Source organism: Electrophorus electricus, chromosome 2, assembly GCF_041902795.1.
Source record: "Electrophorus electricus isolate QZ-2024a chromosome 2, ASM4190279v1, whole genome shotgun sequence".
In the NCBI taxonomy this organism is placed as follows: Eukaryota; Metazoa; Chordata; class Actinopteri; order Gymnotiformes; family Gymnotidae; genus Electrophorus; species Electrophorus electricus.
In genome coordinates, this window is record NC_137498.1 from 35598437 (window position 1) to 35619234 (window position 20798).

General features: G+C 37.2%; 2 protein-coding genes across 7 annotated transcripts in view; one reads left to right on the forward strand and one right to left on the reverse strand.

The window, feature by feature from the left end:
* Positions 1-1205: 1205 nt before the first annotated feature.
* Positions 1206-18418, reverse strand: ago2 (argonaute RISC catalytic component 2). 5 transcript variants are annotated; one of them, XM_081701316.1, is made up of 20 exons: positions 18194-18418; positions 16024-16058; positions 15183-15363; positions 14982-15102; positions 14418-14599; positions 13951-14087; positions 13721-13855; positions 13530-13635; positions 13007-13154; positions 12789-12908; positions 12564-12686; positions 12323-12456; positions 11959-12143; positions 11670-11829; positions 11448-11538; positions 10946-11140; positions 10697-10831; positions 10516-10617; positions 10193-10392; positions 1206-9780 (listed from the first exon to the last, which is right to left on the reverse strand). In XM_081701316.1, exons 3-20 carry the CDS (start codon positions 15296-15298, stop codon positions 9672-9674), a joined length of 2499 nt encoding a protein of 832 aa, XP_081557442.1. In that variant the 5' UTR covers positions 15299-15363; positions 16024-16058; positions 18194-18418; the 3' UTR covers positions 1206-9671. The 5 variants fall into 5 exon arrangements, with proteins under 5 accessions (XP_081557442.1, XP_026867926.1, XP_081557427.1 ...); XM_027012125.3 differs by having other exon boundaries at positions 15183-15366; XM_081701301.1 differs by lacking the exon at positions 16024-16058.
* Positions 18419-19558: 1140 nt separating this feature from the next.
* The window catches only part of dlx5a (distal-less homeobox 5a), a 1930-nt gene continuing 690 nt past the window's right edge, over positions 19559-20798 (forward strand). For both annotated transcript variants that reach the window (XM_027012126.3, XM_027012127.3), the window contains exons 1-2: positions 19559-19999; positions 20557-20741. In XM_027012126.3, coding sequence (XP_026867927.2) covers positions 19642-19999; positions 20557-20741 — 543 coding nt within the window. In that variant the 5' untranslated portion in view covers positions 19559-19641. The remainder of the gene's footprint in view (positions 20000-20556; positions 20742-20798) is intronic.

Consider the following 20798-nt stretch of genomic DNA (forward strand, 5'->3'; position numbering starts at 1 on the left):
TGCCGGTGTCGTGCTAAGTTGTTTAAAACATATTTCCCAGCAGAAACATTATATAATATTTGAGGGGTTTTTTGGATTGCATAAATAGAATATCATCTAAGTAAAACTTCCTCAAAACGGTGTATTCCCAGAGTAAATCACTGATACACGCCTACAATTTAAACATGTATATTGTTACATATTTGTTATATTACGCGTAGAAACGTGAGTAGGTTATGGATATCACTCAATGAAAAAGACAGAATTCATGATCTGCTCAGCTTAGGATCTGCTTGTGTGAATGGAAAATCGTGGAAAATGTATTTTGAACAAAACTGCACGTTATGTTAGACTTTGGTGTCCTTAAAAACGTAACGTCTGTCTGCAAATTTTGCGGTTTAGAAATAATAGCAATACAAGAGGCCCTATATTAGTGTTTCAGACACTGTGAAATTGTTGTTAAAGTTGGCCCGCAGAATAAGTTGTAAACCATTGCTTTTACAGGTTACATTGAGGTCAATGCTTCAAATTATATCAAAGGCAAATTTTTATTTCTGGAATCTGAACACCCTTTTTGAGCTAATAGCCATAATTTGCCAAGTGGCAACAGCATAGAAAAAACAAAGCCTCATTACATGGCTACTGTCACAAGGACCCCAGTCTGTGGGTTTCATTAAAAGCTGCACAAATCTGGGTGAAGAAAGGGTGTAAAACCCAACAGTCCTGGAATGTAGTGGAGCATTGGAAGGACACATGGCCAGGATGATGTAATATGATGAATTGTTTTGAACACCTAATTTTACATGAACTTTACATGGTAACATGGTTTGTTGGCTTGTTTAGAGCTCATACATTGCTGTACTAAGCATAAATCCTATGAATGCACATAGAATATTTTATTCTAATTGGGTGTGAAACGTAACCCTTTGTCTCATACAGCACATTGTGCTTCAGTAAGATGAGAATGTGAATTATGTTTTCAGTCCAGGTTACAATTTGGACCTAGGAGGCCATACAGCATTTACAACTCTACATATTTTTTAAAACTTTGCTAATTATTTATAAAAATGAGGCAGAGGGTGATCTAAAAGTACAACACTGTCATCTGATTTAAAAAATTAAAACAAATTTGGAAAACATTAGCTTGGTGAAAGAATGAGTCAGCAGTTCAGTGAAAACATGTAAAAGGAAAGACCCGTAATGTACATTCAAAATTATATACACAATTTTTAAATGACAAGTCAAAGAACTTAAGTTTATTAATCAATGCATTATACAGTCAAGCAAGAGTCAACTATATTAAATGATACATATTCACATTATGCTCTAGCAGGGTTTACAGCATATCTTGAGTTTGCAAATTAACAAAAAGCAGAAATGGGAGGGGGGTAAAATCACAAAGCTCACACTTTACATTGACAAGAAATATTGTTGTCACAGAGCTTAGCAGTGAGTCCAACTACAAGAATGAGAAATAAAGGATCTCATCAAAACAGGAATGACAAATTCAATTTGGCATATGGATAAGGAGGAAACAAAAAAAAATGGCTGAAGTGATGGGGAGGTTTGAGGCTGCGAGGCAGTGCATCAAAGCCTCAGAAAACTTTGGTCACTTTCATCTTCCATGCCTTCCATAAACACAGGGGAAAAAACGCAAGCAGACACCATTGTCTGGAGTGTCCCGGAGTGTGTGCTATCTATTAAAGGCTCGAAAGGAGGAGGGATCAGAAAATGATAGGGGAAGACTGAGAAATGTTTTGTTAGTTTGTGTTGTGTTTGGTAGAACAGTTATAGTGCTGATTGTCCATTTCAAAACAGAAAAAATAAATGAATTCTTTTATAGATCCAGGACACTCCTACATTTATAGGAGGTAGACTTATAACAGAACATAACATGATTGGCAGTGACATATAATAAGCATTACTTCTGGCTAATAGTGCATATTTTAAGGCCTGATGTACTGTACAGTGTTTTGAAAAGCAGTTCCACAGCTACTTTAAGACACAGGTGAGGGAGAGCATGGGAGTGAAGCAGGAACAGATACAGCCCTTAAAAGGCAATACCTGAGTTAATAGTCATTTAGAGTACATCAAGTTACAAAATATTGGATGTCATTAGTGGCTTTGCAGAAACAAGTGTCCATAATACTATGAAAAATATCAGTAAAGATGGGGAAAACAAACAGAATCTTCCTCAAAATACGGTAGGTTTCATGTGCACTCCAGCACATGCCTTCACCCCAGTAATCAGCCAATGTACATAACGGCATTCAAAACTAGGCGTTAGTCAAAACATTAGCTATATATATTTTTGAAAGGCACATGTCCTGCCTTGCATGCACATCAAACCCCCCTGGAAAAGGAAACAGGGAAAACTTTCACCTTGTTTTGGAAAAAAAAAAAAAAAAAAAGTTGTTCACAAAATATAAACCAATGAAGATGATGCAGCATATATCAGGCTTATGAGGTACTGTATATCTATACACTTTTCTAAAAAAAATCTCCAAGTCATGTGTTTGTTTGTTTTTTTATACATTTTATTTTTTTAGAATTCCTACTATAGCAGGAATATACCTCGTCTTAATTTTTTTTAGTCTGACTGCCCAATTTAAATAGGGCAAAATTTTAACTGCTTAGAAAGTGCAAAATACAAATACTGATCGTTCTATGCAGCATTCACTCAAGGTTGCATGATAATGTATAAATTCTTTGATGTAGCAATGAATATCAAATTAAAAAGATTATCACCCATTATAAACAGAGGGAGTGAAATATATAGGAAAAGGCACACAAACAGCAAAACAAAATACAAACTGGTTGTCTTTAGCTCAAGAAGAATACCAAGAATATTGATTTAACTTCTATACAACCTTTTGTACCTTTAGTATCCATTAAATTCTTTGAAAAAAACTGAAATATGCCAGTGTATCAGTATGTAACATATTCAATTACAATTTTAGAATTTGAAAGTTAATTCCCTTTGTAAAATGTAGCAAGATGCACCGAATTACAATAAAACCATTTAAATAGCTTATTCTTGACCTACGTCCCCTTGCTGTTGAGTTTTCATCAAGTAGATGTTTTAATGAGGACAGCTCCCTTGGGTCTGTTTATTGCAATACTGTATACATGTCAAGTACAAGAATCAAGTTTAACGTAAGCATTTTACAGACATAAAAAGTGATGTGACTACCACTTGACATGGGTTGACAAGTAGGCCTTAGAAGTCTGGACAACAGGCTGGAATTTTTTTTGGATACAGCAAATTTACCTAGTATTGCAAAACACAGCAGTCATTACTGGGTCATTTTTACCCAGTATATTATCCAAAATATGGCACATTACTACTGATGATCATGGAGATGACACTGGCATCTTACAAACATCTCACTACAAACCTCTCTGTCGGCACACTACAAATACTCACAAATGACAACAACCTACAGCAAGAAAACCAAGACACTCTGAAGACAAGACCAAATCTCTAATTTATTGCTCTGCTTTTACCCCAACAGGGAATTAGCAGTCTGTTCTTCCTCCAAATCTATGTAAAATTACAGAAAGCAGCAATGCCCACTGATGAGTCTAATTCAAGATGCAAATTAATTGATCAGTGAATTATGATTACAGCTTTTACCAAATGCCAGTTCACAGACTACTCATAGGTGATTATTCCTTTCTACTACATTTTAAAAAGGGAAACATTTATTTCCATATAATTTGGTCCCTTAATTTTTTTACATACCAAAACACCCTCATGTTTGTCCACAATGTTGATTTTTGTTTCAAAAAAGCAGACAAAAACTGAATACCCCTAAAACACAGTATTGGTTTGTGTTGTTTGGTCACTTTTTTTTCTATTTTTTTCATGATCATATAAATTAGGGGTAGATAACACTAGCACCCAACACCATTCTGAGGTAGTTTTCAACGTTGGTATAAAAAGCCAGGTCATTAAGTCAGTTCATTCCTCCCAGTCATACACAACAGTACATTTCAGTATTGTGTGTATTGTATTCATTTGGGTTACTGATGCACAATTATATATGCAAACCCCACCACCCCCACCCCCCAAATGTCATCAAAATATCAATTTAATATGTGCTCTTGGGACTCCAAAACTCACAACTATTTCTAAAGCAAACAAAAAGAACAAGTCCTATTGGATGACAACTAATCAATAGTAAAATTTACTGAAAAGTGTGAATTTGCTAAAAAAAAACCTTTTAATTTGTGCACACAGTGAATTGGAGCTTGTCAAGCACCACTTTTATGGCTGTAAATTCAAACATAGCTAGTTTTGTGGTATGCTAGTCAAGGGGCTTGAGAAATAGTGATGACAACCAAGATTTTTGGGCTCAAAAGAGAATACGGACATTATGCTATAGCTCAAAATAGTGGCTGGATGGAACTAGATGCTCTTCAAATAAAAAAAATAAATGATAAATGCTTAAACAGAAAATAAACACCACAATATCACTAAATTATATACAGTCATTACAGTGAAGCACCTCAAAGACAAGCAACACAAAGATTTTTTGTGCCAGTGTTGTCCTTAATAATTGCCCAAATGCTCAAATGTGTATCAGGTAAAATTAAATTCTATATTCGGTTGTCCCTTAACACAAAGATGAATTGAAGTTAATATAAATGTGAATGAGAGGTGTTAGTAAGTACAGAAATTCAACAAATCCTCAGCTATTTAGCCACTGCATAAAACCTCTTTAAAAAGCATAGTCTTTAATATTAGAGCTTTGTCAAGGGTATTACAACAACATATTTGGTACTTGTTTTCTCAAAAACTGTGTCATTATAAGATGATATATAGGGAAAGGTAAAAGTTGACAACTGAGTAATAGAAAAAGGCTTTCAATTCAACTTACAACTGTTAAACTGCAGTGCAATTTTACTTATTAGAGAATATTATTTTATGCTTTAGCTATTTTAAGAGCATGTTCATTTAAAAAAAATTACTCATTTAATTTGACTCTTGCAAAAGAGGTAGTCAATTCCAGTAATATACCTACTTGAATGGGACAACACTGAAATCTACATTTAAATCTATTTAAGAAGTTAAAATATCTTGTGAAGTCATTTAAAAACACTCAAAAGATGGGAGGTTATTTAATATAAATTCATCATTCGAACAGCAACAACACTCAAGAGTCCTTGAGGGTCAGGTGAAGCAAATTTGTTATCTGTTGCACATGTAGTTTAATTGGCTACCAACACATGTGATCTGAGTAGCTGAATTCAGTTGTATACTGTGCTGTATACAGCAAATTGCAAGCTTCCACCAATACCACCTTTATAGCATGGCACTACATTAGCTTGCTACCTCTAGCCTTCTCTGTTTAATTGTTTGACTTACACTGTTTTCTTTATCCAAAAAAGTGCTTGCACCATATTGCATGGTAAGTAAATCAGTAAGTTTAAACCATGCAATCATGCCAAAATTATTCTATCATGGCAAAAACAAAATGTAATGAGAACTGATTGTAAAACTACAACAGTAAGCTATTTTCATGCAGTTGTTATTTTCATGTTTTTCTAAAGTCACTTAAAAGGATACACTGTGGGACATACAGTGATGAGGTATTATTCTGCATTCACCAAATTATACCTCTGCAGTTTGATCTAAAAACAGCACCATAATTTTCATTCCAATTTTGCATAGTATCTCCAAAGGCTGATGTGTAGTTTTCATAATGTGCATAGATGAAAGTAGTATTTCAGCACTAGTTTTATCATATCAAGCCATCATAGTTGTCTTTGTACAATAATGAACATCATGAACCTGTTATTGAAAAACAACAAATTACACAAATTATCATCTTGCACGTTGGAACACAACTGACCTCAATTTCATTTAAAATACTTTGTTAACGAGTATTAAAATTCATCTTACATAAATTGTTCTTCAATCCTTCAATTTAATGGAACTCTAGATTCTAACTTCAGATTTTTTTTAAATTCTGATTCTACACTTTGGCCTGAGGTACAGATACCATACAGTTAAAAATGACTAAGAAGCTAAACCAATGAACACCAACACTAATATATGATGAATGGCACTGAAAAGATTATTGTTTTTGCATAGTTATCAGGACTGCAGGCTGAATGTCTTGCATTAATTTGCATTACATGTGTACCAAAATGCAAAACAAACTTAAGATTTTTTTTATTTAATTTTTTTTTTTTTATCTTTTAGAGTTTAGGACAACCAGAAATTTGCTAAGATTACAATCTTTCTAACATTAACCCCACTTCTCTTGAAATAGTGCAAAAAAATTTCCGACCATACAATTACTACATATAATTTTTTTGAGGAATTGCATATGCTGAAAAGATCTGACCATCTAAGGTGCTGGCTTTAAAAGGTAAAACACTAAAAACTCTAACAAATTACAGCTATAATACCTTTGTCAATTTACAGGACAAAGAAAATGTTGTTGTTTCTAAAGAAAGGCCTGTTTTAGAAACAACCTGACCTAAGAAGTAGTTAAAATGTTTATGGTTCACTTCACTTCCTGATCTAAATGTTGAACACTAATGTTCCATCTCTGAAGACTTAAAATCTGAATGAAAATCTATACCATTCACACATTCCAATAAGCAGCTACAGAGACAGGGCATATAGGTAACACTTAAATGCACTGCTATGAAGCGCTTGGCAGAACATGACAATATTCACACTGCAGACTTTCAATCAAGATTGAGAGCAGAGAATGTTCTTTATAATCCACATTGTGAATTGGAGATTGTTGCAGAGATTCTTATACATTGAGGCTTCAACACTATTGTTAAAAAAACAAAAACAAACAAAAACTATGGCAGTCTTAATGGATTTAATGGCACCAAGCACAGCCTCTGAAAAGATACACATTCAGTAATTTCTAGGCAAATGTCCATGAGATGACTTAGGCAATGCCTATGATAAAGTCCAGAAACTCAGATAGAAATCAAATTGAATAGTACTGCTTGTGCAATTATGAAGAAATCACTAATGCAGTTATGTTACCATAATATTAGAAACAGGCAACAAGAGGTAGGGCATCTAGCCATTTCCACACAATTATAACCAGAAAATAACTTCATGCTTCAACGTATATGGAACTAATATGTCCACTGCCCCTTCAAAGTGCAACTACGTTCACAAGTTTTGAGACCAGCGCCAAATAGTAACTCAAGTCAAGGATTTGTGACTGAGAACCAAAATACCCCTGCATACATAGTCAAATCGGAAAATGACCGTAACAATGTTCAAGGTTAAAGAACTGAAGAAATTCAACCTCATGGCTGAGGCTTTTATATGGTGATTTCATGATGTGTGTAGTGTGATTAAAAAAAAAGTCATTTGGGGAAAAATATTAGCACCTACAATTATGCCTTGTGCTTCATTTACTGTCAGAAAACAGTATGCTTAATATTTGTAATCTTTCTTGGCTAAAAGGAATAACAAACATTTTAAAAAGTATATCCAATTGTCTGCTATAATAAAAATATAACATTCTATAGGCTAATACTGCTACAATGGGTACATGGTTTTGTACTATGCACACTAATAAAGCACCCAGCTTCAAATTACTACATACATAATGATTTAAATTCATAATTCATGTACACAAAAATATCACTAAAATCTCTTGATTATAAATGCATAGTTTGAAAAAAGGTTAAATTCTCAACTCTAAGCTGTTTAAGGTTAAAACTGAAAAGTGGGGAAGTAATCTTACCAACCAATTAAAGATCGCAGATTTTTACACAATATGGTAGCTTTAGAAGGCATTTAACTGTTTGCATTATAGGTCTAACAGCGTACAAAAAAGTCATACAACAAAAACTAAAATCCACTTGCCTATTGGCCAAACCCTGTGGCACTACAAAGCTTCTGAAAAGATCTCCTGAATGCAATGGAGGTGACGAAATAGCTCATTGGGCAACATCAAATTTAAACTTAACAACATTGTCCCCATAAAAAATAACATTCTATGGTAAAAGCTCTTGATTCACCACTAACATTTGGGCAAAGAATTAAGGTGCATAACACTCTGAACTGAAATTTTCACTCCACACACTCACTCTGTGAATAATATAAATATATACAACTTTCATAACATTTTCCCATAACCCCCAAGACCTCTCTACATTAAAGGCCATGGTTTGTGAGCCATCAGCCTATTTGGATGAGGCGTACTGACAACAGCAGTACATAGCCCAGTGCCACTGGAATAACTAAGATATTCTTCAACTCTGGCCCATCACTGGACCACACAGCACAAGGCTTTCAGTAACACAAAGCTCCACTTTTGATCAGAGACTGCCTACACTTCAAAGTGTAAGAATATCTGGTGACTAATTTCAGAGCTGAATAATCGTGGATTTGTATTTTAAGGGCCAACAAATCTCCTCTTTACAACCCAACATTAATGTTCATGCACTAAACACTAACACACACATATAGGACTGACAGGATCATGGCAGACACATGGGAGAGCAAAGCTTCAGACTGATTCCATGGCAACAAATAAACCAAATCAGCTGTAAACAGAGACCAATTGACACTCATCTAGAAACTAATCTTTAAATGATCTGAGTACAATATTTAGTACTTTGTTAAATGCTCATCTATAAAATGAAAATGTTTGGGGGGGGGGGGGGTACAAAAAGGGCACTGTTCTGTAAAGGAGGATATCAAATGGACAAGAATACACTTGCTGTCAAGCTTATCTAAAGAATATAGATTGTGTCAATTACAGGCCAGTCCTGCATTTATATGCTCCTTATGCCCAGACAGCTGATTGTCAGAACACACTTCTCATGGTGAGAGAATGGCAGTGAAGAATTTCAAGCCTGTTATAATTCTGCTATCACACTGCAACGTTCTGCGAGTCCTTATCACATTCAAAGGAGTCTGCTTCCAATAAGCACAATATTTTCCAACCCCACTGTCAGTCAGCCACTGAAGGATAATGGTAGTAGACTAACAAATTTTGAGTGTCAAGCACAAAAAACCCCCCCAAAAAACCAAAAACAAAACAAAAACAAAACAAAAAAACAAACAAAAGGAATTTGTGTTAGTACACATAAACTGAACATAATACATAATGAAAATGTGTTAGTACACATAAACTGAAAATACATAAGAATGTGTTAGTACACATAAACTGAACATAAAACACAATAAGTACTTGTGTCCTGAAGTTATGCCACTCTGTTCAGTGCACCTTTCTGACAGAATGATGCAGGTCATTCTTTCTTGCAACCTCAATATTGTAATGAGTTCATCAAAAGTACTGTTCCAGTATCTGTACAATCAGCCTTGGACTAATAATAATAATAATAATAATAATAATAATAGTTATTATTATTATAACCCTCACAACGCAAAATCAGAACTGTCAGTGTAAAAGGTATTCTGAAACTGATTCAGCTGATTTTTTATGTAAACAAGTCAACCCTAACTAACAATATGATCATATACAACAGAGATTCACAATCTGTCCCTGCTCCTACGTAAAAGAAAAGGCCAGACAACTCTAATAAATACAGAAAAGAAAAAAAACTCGAACGCTGTATGTTTGGAATTAACGTTTTTTTTCATCAAAGATAGACCCATTAAAGAAAAAGGGAAGGGTCCACTTAATGTACACACATGGTGTTCAGGGTGTGGGACTCAGCTGAAGCTGGCTTCAGGCGAAGTACATTGTGCGCAGTGTGTCCTGGTGGATCTGCACAGCTTTGGCCAGGGCCTGCTGGTCTCGACCATTGCTTTGGCCTGATGTATGGCTGCCTTCAGCACTGCCAACACATACACACACACACACACATACTTATTCATCAGTATCTTAACACATCAGGTCTCTGAGCTACTACATTCAGTGCAATAACTCACACTTTCAAGGACATTATGGATATATTTGGTAAAATTCAACGACACTCACTCACTCCTTCAAACCGTAATGTCTCAAACTGCCTGTACAGACCAGTACACAATATGACCCAGATAAAGCTTAAACATACATTAAAGAATTTCCAATGGTGATTTACCACTGACACGACTTTACCAGGCTTATTCCAAATATGGAAAATCAGCATTATCAAAAAGAGAGGGGTTACTTAGAATACAATTCAAAAGAAAGATCAAGACAATGGGTTTATAACCCCATGAAAATTACTCATTCTTAAGTAAATAAGACCTTTGGCATGGTACCTGTCATGCTCCTTGTCTACAAGATGGTAGCGGGCACGGAAAGCCACAAGGTGTGCATAGTAGGCTGGTGCAGGGATGGATACAGAACGGGTACAGCGAACGTAGGTGTGGCACAGCTGGTAGGTGAGTACCTGCAGCTCATCAGAGGTGAAGTGGTTGTCATCCCACAACACGTGATAGTGAGATGGCCTACTAGTCCCCTGTGAAGAGCAACAGTCACATGAGTTAAAGAACAACTAACCAAGTGACTCGGCATCTCACTTTGGCTCTGGCCAATCGGAGCAATGTTGTACACACACAGAAAACACACATTAACTTAGTACCTGAATGCCAGCATGGCTGCAAAGGTAAAAGTCAAATTCTGAAGGATGAGTGATTTTTGTGTCAACAGTGGTGCCAGCAGGAATGTTTCCACTCTTTCCAACCTAGAACAGAGAATGACAATGGGCCATCCAAATACATCTCTAATGAAATACATCATTATATTCAAATAACATAACTAACCCTCTCATTCCTGTCCATACAGAAAAGCCTGGTATGGTGTCTCTTCTGGACTACCACAAAAGTGATGCCTGGCTGGTAGTCTTTCTCCAGCTTGATACAGGCCTCACGTATTGCCAGTAACTCATGTTGCAGAACCTACAGAAAACCAAATATGATTCAGTGGCTTATGAGTGGAAACCAAGCGTAAATGTGGTTGTTGCAAAGTAAATGACAGGCTTGCATAACGTCAGCGTTAAGACAAATGTTTACCTGATGGAATTGACCCTCTGAAATGCCATCTCTATAGTAGATGATACGGGTGGGTTTGAAGCGGGTAGATTTGTAAAACTGGATCAACAGCTCTCTCACCATCGCTGCTAAATCCTGAATAAGATCCTGGCGATGCTGCTGAACCCGAACTGTAGCACAGTACCTGCTGGGGTGGGCATCCATGCTGCCAACCACCTGAATAAAACATGCAAAAATTTCGTATGGATGAACGTGTCATTTCAAAGACAGACTATGACGTTATCAGCCTGCAACAATCCATCAACATTTTTAATGAAACACATTTGTGACAGAGATGCAAAAACAGCACAGATGTTGCACTATATTGCTGGGATATATTTAAGTAATATTATCTTTGACCAGATTTGTGCAGATATTCACTGTTGGGTGTGCACTGATCTTCAACACCTCACAGAAAGTTGCATTACAGCAACTGTGTATGCTGTGTTGGTAGAAGCTAACCAGATGTCGTCTCTGGACTTACTGCAGCAATGGAGGGCTTCTTTCCATCACCTGCTGGAGGATGGGTGACATCCGCACCCAGGAAAATTACAGGCTGCTGGAACACCATGGGTCTGCAAAGAAAGTGTCAGCGCTTCACTACAATAAACAGATTGCAGAGTGCAGAACTTTAAACTTAAACACACCAAACAAAACTTCTAGTCTCCATTCCTTTTCAAAATTCTGCCCAATTTTTTATCCACACCTGCCCTGTGGAAGCAGTATGTTGTTGACTCCACCCAACTTAACATTGATCTTCAGGCAGAGGTTGGAGAGGGTCTGAGGAGTGGTTTTCTGGACATTCTTCACCTGGACACACTGTGTGGCCATTCCCAAAACTGTGTCCCCAACACGCTTGACCTCCGCTATAACATGACAGGATTGAAAAGATTAAGACAAAGTGAAAGTGACCAAAAGCATGAAGACGACAAGAGGTAATATCACCTGTATCATCTCTTATCACATGTTGCGAAAGAGCATAGAGATTGACCCACCATAGACAGGAGTCTTCCCTGGCAGGATGACCACAACCAGCTGCAGACCTTGGTAGTTGTACTTCAGATGCTTGAACATGGGCTCCACACTGTCAGCTCCCTGGGCGTACTTACAGAAGCAAGGCTGGCCTTGGATGGGCATGCCTGCATCGCGTGAGATCTTGCGTAGCTGGTCTGTGAATGCTCTATAGAGAACACAACAGCCAGAGGTGCAAGTCAGAGGCAAATGCATTAGAAACAGAATTCGCATAAGGCTTCAGATTCTATATTGAAAGAAAGCACCATTAAAAACTGTATGGTTATTAACTGACAATGCTAAAGCTAACCACATAAAGGATACTGTCACACAAGCAGATGGACTTACTTTAGCAGGAGTTCTGTGCATTGCCTCTGGGGGGCAAAGCAGGCTATGGCCCACACTTTAATCTCTATTCCAGTATGAAACTGTTTGTTTCTCATGTCCCACACACCCTGAATTGGGGTAGCTATTGCTTTGCTCTAATTTAAAAAAAAAATAAAAAAAAAAAGACAGTCACTAAGCTACACATTTACTACTATACACTTATTAGATAACAAATTCTGAAAACTAAAGAACTGATGCGTACCCTTCCTCCATAGAGGATCGATGGTGCCTGAAGGACCCGGCCATTCACTTCAGTCATTTCATCTCTCACAATGACCCCAAACTCACGCACGTAAGGATCACTATTAAAGTTGGCACTTCTCATCTGAAACAGGAAACAGAAAACCTGAAGTGATGGGAACAGGCCAGCCTCAAGAAGCTGAGTGCCGTGAGCTGTCTTCTGAGCCACCTCTTTAAGAGCACTGACCAGTTTGCTAATTTCGTCCTGACGGTCAGGTGCTGACCGTGCTGTGGCACGAATCATAGTGGAGGTTTGATTGTCTGTCAGTTTCTTGATGCATCGCTGCCCAGCCACTATGTTGCAAACCTATGACAAACAAAGTTGGTAAAGAAAAATTCAATAACTAATAAAAGTAAGACTTTTGAAAGGTTTTTTTTTTCATGTAAAATGTGCTTTTGACTAACCTCAAGAGGAAGGTAGGTATGTTTCTGCTCCTGGCCAACCTGTAAACATGGGAGATGAGGATACCGAAGTACCAATTTGTATTTGTCTTTGAAATATTGTGCCACAGTGCATTCAATGGTTTGTCCATTCTCCTGTTGCAAGGGGAACCTATAGGGGAAAGAGAGATGGGGGTGTTGAAAAAGAAAATAAATTAGATCTCTCTCAAAGAAATCTGCACTTTCAAGTGCCACAACATATCAAGAATAATCATTTTCAAATCTTCTGTAAAAGTGTAGCCAGCTTGTGAATTGAGCAGGTGAGTGCTGTATCTAGCATATCACAACATGTTTATTTATAATAGAGGAACCAGACTACAATACTTGTTCCCACTGTCAGAATAAATACTACAAATACCAGAAATTATGAAAATTAAAATAAAGCTGGATCTGCAGTGGATTAAACTTTCCCAGAGAAAGCAGGCAATAGCAGCAAACCCCCTCGTATGATCATAAACAAGTCACCACTCTCAAGAAGAGTTCTTACGTCTGGTGGCTGGCTGGTCTCCTGGTTACATTACAGACTCTGTACTTTCTTTTCATCTGTCCACAGTGTGTAATTTCCACCTTCAGACCTGCGGAAGGGTACAGACCTGGGGTCAGAAAGTGAGAGCAGGTATGTAAACTACAATGGATTTTAATAAGGACATCATCAACACCATTATAAAATATAATCACCCTTTATCTCCTTGGTAAACTTCACTCTCTGGGAATCTGTTAAGGGCTTCTGCTGTTCTTCAATACTTTTGAAATCCAAAACCTCACACATGAACTCAATCACTGGTTGGGCTTTGTAGAATGCAGTAGCCGACACTAACAAGAAACATTTGGAAAAATGTTTTTTAAATTCCCACTAAAATGTCACTCAGAATCCATAAACGCATCAGAACACACAAACTAATTCCCACCATCTATGTTGAGCATCATTTTCCATAGGGATGGTCGAACAGACTGGTGGAAGCCAAACCAGACCTCTCTCCCCCCACCAAGGGGATTGGAGCAGCCTTCTGAAGGTGTGAAGAATGAGCGGCCAACAGGTGTGTACCTAAAGAGGAAATAAAATAATCATATTTAGCTAAGAAATAAACAAGTGCATGCACCGTGGAGATAAATTATTTATGGATCACCACAACATTTATTCTTATTGTACTTGCACGCCAGAAGAACACAAGATCAGCTCATGAACAAGCAGTGCCCTCTTGTGGTCATAGATTGTAAACAAAAATTACTAAGCCAAAATTATGCCGCATCTTGTTTCATTGTATAAAATTGTTTAAACAATAACTAATAGCCATTATGAACCTTAAACCTAAATAAAAACTTAATTATATATATGAAACAAAACTGAGCTGAAAACAGAGGCTAGATGACTGACCTCATGGATGGCAAATGCCTCATGACCACATCTAGAGCCTGTATGGTCTCAAAGGGGATGCTCGGTAGCCTCCCAGACAGTGCTTCATGAAGAGCTTGCAGGCTAACACAGGACACCCACTTTATGGCCACTTTAAAGCTCCTGTCCTTCCCTTCTCCAGGAATCGTCACCTCCAACTCCAACTAGAATAGCACGACACAGGCCAAGGATCATCATCATCATCGCATGCTCATTTGTTGCTTAGCTTGAGATTTATAATTCTTCCTTTTTCGAGTTTTTTTCTAACAGTCTGCTGGTTCATATGGAGTTTAGAAGCTCATCTAGAGTTTCAAGAGTCTAATAATCCATCAACTTCCAGAGCAAAATAATTTCACAAAATAATTAAGTGCATTTTCCTCAGTGTACAAGTTCACATATTTACATAAATTCCACATCTTCATTTATACTATAGAAGAGTTTAATGACAACTGATAGAACTTTTTACAGTCTTTTTACACAAAATCATTTAAATTAAATTCAATAACATTAAAGTCAGTTCCAGCCCCTACTATAAGGTGCACTCACCTTGTCTCTTCCTATAGGTAAGGGCATTGCTGTATACAAATTCTTCCTTCCATCATACACAGGTTTTCGATCACCAAAGATCTGTGTTTTAAAGTGCTGGACCATGTGCTCAACAATTTCACTGAAAAATAAGTGTTTTAGCATGAACTCCTTTGCCTATTGGGTAATCTTGTAGCTAGGTTCAAAAGGAGTGAGTTTTACCGATTGACTCTCCGTGGGCACTTCTCTGGTTTGATGTCAATGTCATAATGGTACACTTCTAGCTTGGGAATCTCCATCTCAAAGAAGTTGGCCTGCAGTTTGATTGTCCTGCCCATGGTGCCGAAGTCTGGCCGCTGGGGTGGTTTAAACACATACTCCTGTAATGGAGGTGAAGGAGGAGCTGCTGGGATAAAAACACAAACAATACTTAAGAACTGCTCCCCTCTAAAAGTCTCTTTGTTGATCAGTTAGTCCCAGTTTCTACTAAATTATGCTACCAATAATGGATATGCAGGATTTAGTTTTCTTTAAGACTAGACTATGTTTAATATTTGGATTTAGGAAAACTGAATAAATATCTAAAAGAAAAAAAAGGAGCGTTAGGATTTCACATTGTATGGAATAAAAATGCCAGTGGGTTCTGTGACATCTTTATCTTAAATCTCAAATGCTTGGCAAAGACTTCAGCAACAGCCCAAATGTAGATAACAGTCCAAATCTGACAGCAGGTAAAAGAGGAAAGCACCGTAATCCTACAGCATAAGTCACTATTTAAAAACTAAAAGATGTCAGCAGATAAATGTTCTGCAACATTTTTCAAGCTTTTACTAAACCTTTTACTGTTCAGAATATAGTGTTGTCATCTGAAAATAAATTTTAGAAATACAGTTTTAAAATCAGTAAACATTCTGAAACTAATCCTGATGTATTTGGAAAAAAAACATGTTTTAGTCCATAATGACATTTAATCTGTCTGAAAAAAACATCTTAATAAAAGATTTAAATTTCACCAACACACACCTACTCATTTTTTATCTCCTGCTTTCACCCAAGCACATACCTTTCAAAATATCTGTTGTTGACAAAAACAGCCTCCTGTGAGATAAAATATTGTTTTACTGAATCTATAGGTTTTGCTTTATTCAACTAATAGATGCCAAGATTTGCAAGGTTGTATTTTTTCCATCACATAATGCTCCTTAGCATGAACTGGCACATTTAAGTCGTTTACAACTGATTGAACAATATAATTAAACAAGCAAATACAAATTACATTACAATATAATTACAGCAATTACTAAGACCAGCCTATCATAACTGAATTAATATAGTTAGGCTATCCCTTGAAAACTGTCGACTAATACTGGGAGCTAGTCCAGGTTGTAATTCTATTATCTCAATGAAAATAGGATATAATGTAGAGCAAGGAGGAAAAAATAAGTAGCAGACCCACAAAAGGATAAAACTGAAACTTCACCACCAGTTTTCAGCTTTAAGTCAGAGTAACTTGACAAAACCTTTTGACCTTTAAAGATATTCCACATATTTCTCTGCAGATAACAAAAAATATATGTATTTTAAATACACCAGCAACCATGGTGATGCTACTTGCAGTCACATTCACAGGCATGTGAACCAGTACACGTAACAATCAGCATGTTATAGGTGACAGTGCCATGACACCACTTTCAAAGAGTTGATACAAGTTCAAGCTATAAAGAGTTAATACATGCAAGTTATGAAGTTTAAAACGCAACCATATAAAACCTACTGTCTAACAGATCTAGACTTATGTTACACAAAATGCACAAGAACATTAAAGATGTTTGGTAGTTAAAAAGGGAATCTCTTAATGTCTTAAAGGTTTAACTTTTGGAGTCCCAAAGGGTCTCAACCCTGCTTATCAAAGCTAAAAACACACTTTATCAACAAGACCACACCAGCAACTCAACAGCCTGGCAATCTACCCCACCTAGACACCAGTATATCCTAGTTTCCAATACTCAAGGGCCAAGTATTTTCTAGAGATCCTTAGGTCCCAATAGTCAGAAAATCTCAATCATCTCCAAATAACCTGGAATTGAATTAATGTGAATCATAATCGTTTGGGCAGTCACCTGCAGGATAATTAAGGATGGTTTCAGACTAAATCTAAGACTAGAACGTCCCAGTGACCCATCCTTGAAACTGCAATCCAAGACTATGTTTAATCAACCTCTAAGAAATGGAGCCCCTAATGTTCAATTTGTTAGTTTGGCCTTATTAAACCTAGCTAAGTAACAAATCGCCAACCATCCCGATCATGGGTCACACACTAATTGTGGAGGTTCCCACTGCAAATAAATATCGGCACGACCAATGTTAATGAACTTACAGAAGGTAGCTAGTTAGCAGCGTCCATCGAATCCGAATGTGCAACTAAATTACTCGAGCTAGCGAAAAGTGAAATGTCTAACATTTGCCAGCCAATGTTAGCATAGTTACCCAGCTAGCAAGTGAAAAGTTTCGTGCAACAAGCACACAACTGGCTAGCTGAACTTGCAACAAATACAAAAATGAGCGCATATATTCCAACTAGTAGCTAGGTATATAGCAACATGATACAGGTAGTTATCTAACGCTAACTATGTAGTCTGCATCTAAATTACTCATAACTAAAGTTACCTTGCTGTATAACTGAAGATATTAATGAAAGAAAATGTGGAAAAAGAAGCATAGCTAGTTAGTTAACCAACTAGCTAGCTAATCACGTACACATATTAACTGGTCAACTAATGTATCTAACTGACTCATTTATCAAAACAAGCTTCCAGGAATCACCTTGGTATAACTAGATAACTACTTGCTCCTAGAATCGAGTCCAAAGCCAGGTGAAGTAGTGTATGTAGCGAGCTAACTAGCTAGCTAGCTAGCTGCTTGGCTAACAAAAACACAGCAAGGCCTACAAAGCAGGCAGATTTAACAGGTACAAATACCGCGTATAAGATAAAATAACACATATCAAGTTATTTGTCATGCTTTTAACATGCACATCAAATAAATGTTACCTTCCTCAGACATTAGCATATAAGAGTGCCATTTACCGACAACAAATACGGTCACTTAGGATAAGTTAGCCAGCTAGCTAGCTGGTTAGGTTAACAAAGTTAGCAGTTATACACTGGCTGTATCTGTGGTAGCTAACCTAGCTGGTGAGCCCCGCTGGCTACCTCGCCGTGGCTATTACTTACCAACAGCTGCCCCACTGGGATACATTTTAGTTGTTTTAATCGGAAAGTTCCAATTACAGTGCTTACTTCTGCTTTTCGCACGCCGCGACGCGCATACGCGTGCAGCCAAGTGTGTTGTTTACCTTAAAACAAGTCACAATGTTTTAGGGAAAACAACGTTTTTGCGCGAGCGGTAAACTACAAGACCACGAGAGCGCTCCCTGGTCCCGTCCCATCCCCCCTCACAACAGGACGCGCTGCTCGCTCGCGAAATGTGGATCTGTGACGTCACGGCGCGCTCAAGCTCACAGACTGTGCAGCGGCGCTGACTAGTACTTTCACTGTACAAAGGAGGCGAAAGATTGCTGGTTAACTCCCCCCCCCCCAAAAAAAAAAATATATATATATATATATATAATAATTAAATACATTCGTGACCGAAACGTGTCGCTGAAGCGCAACAAAACAAAAAGAACAAATTTAAAAAGTAAACAATGGCCGGTACAACTGCGTCATTTCCGGGGTGGTTTAACCTACCCTAAAATCACTCGTGCGCTTTCAAAAGCAAGTTTTCAGGAATCTGCTGAAGGTGCGCGGCTAAATAATGCTTAACCTTTATGTCCTTTTGATGTCGGGAACTTTTTACACAGATAGCCTGCATTTAATTTTTGTATGCACTTAGGATTGTAGCTGTTTTCACCCACCACATGGTGGCACTATTTTATCATTAGTTAATGTCTTGTCTTCAGTATCTCACATTAGACTTAAAGAGCATTGAAGTATTTACTAGTAAACGTGTCGTGTTTATTAGTGCTATCGAACGTTCCATCAAACACATTGAAGTGTTGATATATTCTCGACTAATATCAGTAAAACTATGTCGTCCTTAAGCGAGATTAATAAAATATAAACTGAGTATATATAGAGAAACAGTGTGGTTGCCTGGGTTTGACGGAAATAAAAACATTGCCGCGTTTTTAATGTTTTTTTTTTTTAGAAGGGATGGTTTATAAATTGCATATGATGACTTTCTAGATATAGAAATAATTATATAATTATATAATTATTTTGAATCTTTAGCTTATTGTATGTATTGGCCCTAGGCTGAGGAGCACGAACGCTATTTATAGGTTATTTACTTATATACTTATTTTAAGGTTAAAATCGATATTTTCTTAATGTCTCGATTCTATTTATTATTTGTAAACACACTAACATTCTTGTGTATATATTTTATACCTCTTAAATTGGTCCAGCTAGTTAGGGAGTAACTGTTGTCTGTTCGCTTTGGCCAATTGAACTAGATCCTCCCTGCAGTGCGTAACAGCGCAATTTAGGATTTAACCGAGTCTTTGCTACGGGGCTTACAGCAGTCTTCAAGAGAGAGCGCCGACGCCTGTGCACACAATGGTAGTGTAAACTTGAGCTCCTTATAGAGTCAGACACGTCTCCTCAGCGCTTCACAAGCTATGACAGGAGTATTTGACAGAAGGATTCCAAGTATCAAACCTGCAGATTTTCAGAACGCTTTTCAGCTTTCAACCATGCATCATCCGTCTCAGGAATCTCCAACTCTGCCCGAGTCAACAACCACGGATTCTGGCTACTACAGCCCTGCCGGAGGAGTTCATCATGGTTATTGTTCTCCGAACTCGAGTTCATACGGGAAACCTCTTAATACCTATCCGTACCAATACCACGGAGTCAATGGATCTGCTGGAAATTACTCTGCAAAATCTTACCCTGACTACAGCTCATACACCGGCTCTGCGTATCATCAATATGCCGGAACGTACAGCAGAGTGCAATCACAACCGAGTCCGCAAGGTGAGATTTATTATTATTATTATTATTCAGTTGAAAAAAAAGTTTTTTAAGGGGGACTTTCTGAGATATCAGTCCCCAGACAACCTTCGATATAAAAGATAACGCTCATGAAAGCCACTGCTATGTGTGTGTGTGTGTGTGTGACACACACACACACACACACACACACACACACACACACACACACACACACACACACTCCATGTGGAAAACTGGATAATAACATATATATATATATATATATATATATATATATATATATATATATATATATATATATATATATATATATATATATATATATATATATATATATATATATATATATATATATATATATATATATATATATAAAATCCAGTTTTCCACATCGAGTTTGTGCTTCGGACAAGCGCCGTTGCCTAAAAAGTGTTTTGGTGTTTTATCTTGGATATGAACAAATGGATATGAAGGATATGAAGCATTTTAATATCAGACCAATCAGTCCGGCGTAAGAAATATTTTCCGATGTGTATTAACGCCTTTCTTTCTTTCTTTCTTTCTTTCTTTTATGGCAGAAAAAGAGACAGTCGAGCCCGAAGTAAGAATGGTAAATGGAAAACCCAAAAAAGTCCGAAAGCCCCGCACAATTTATTCCAGTTTTCAGCTTGCTGCCTTGCAGAGACGGTTTCAGAATACACAGTACCTTGCCCTTCCAGAGAGAGCAGAACTGGCTGCGTCTTTGGGACTCACACAGACACAAGTACGTTTCTTCAATTATTATATTAACATAAACATTTTAGTCAATAACAATAAAAAA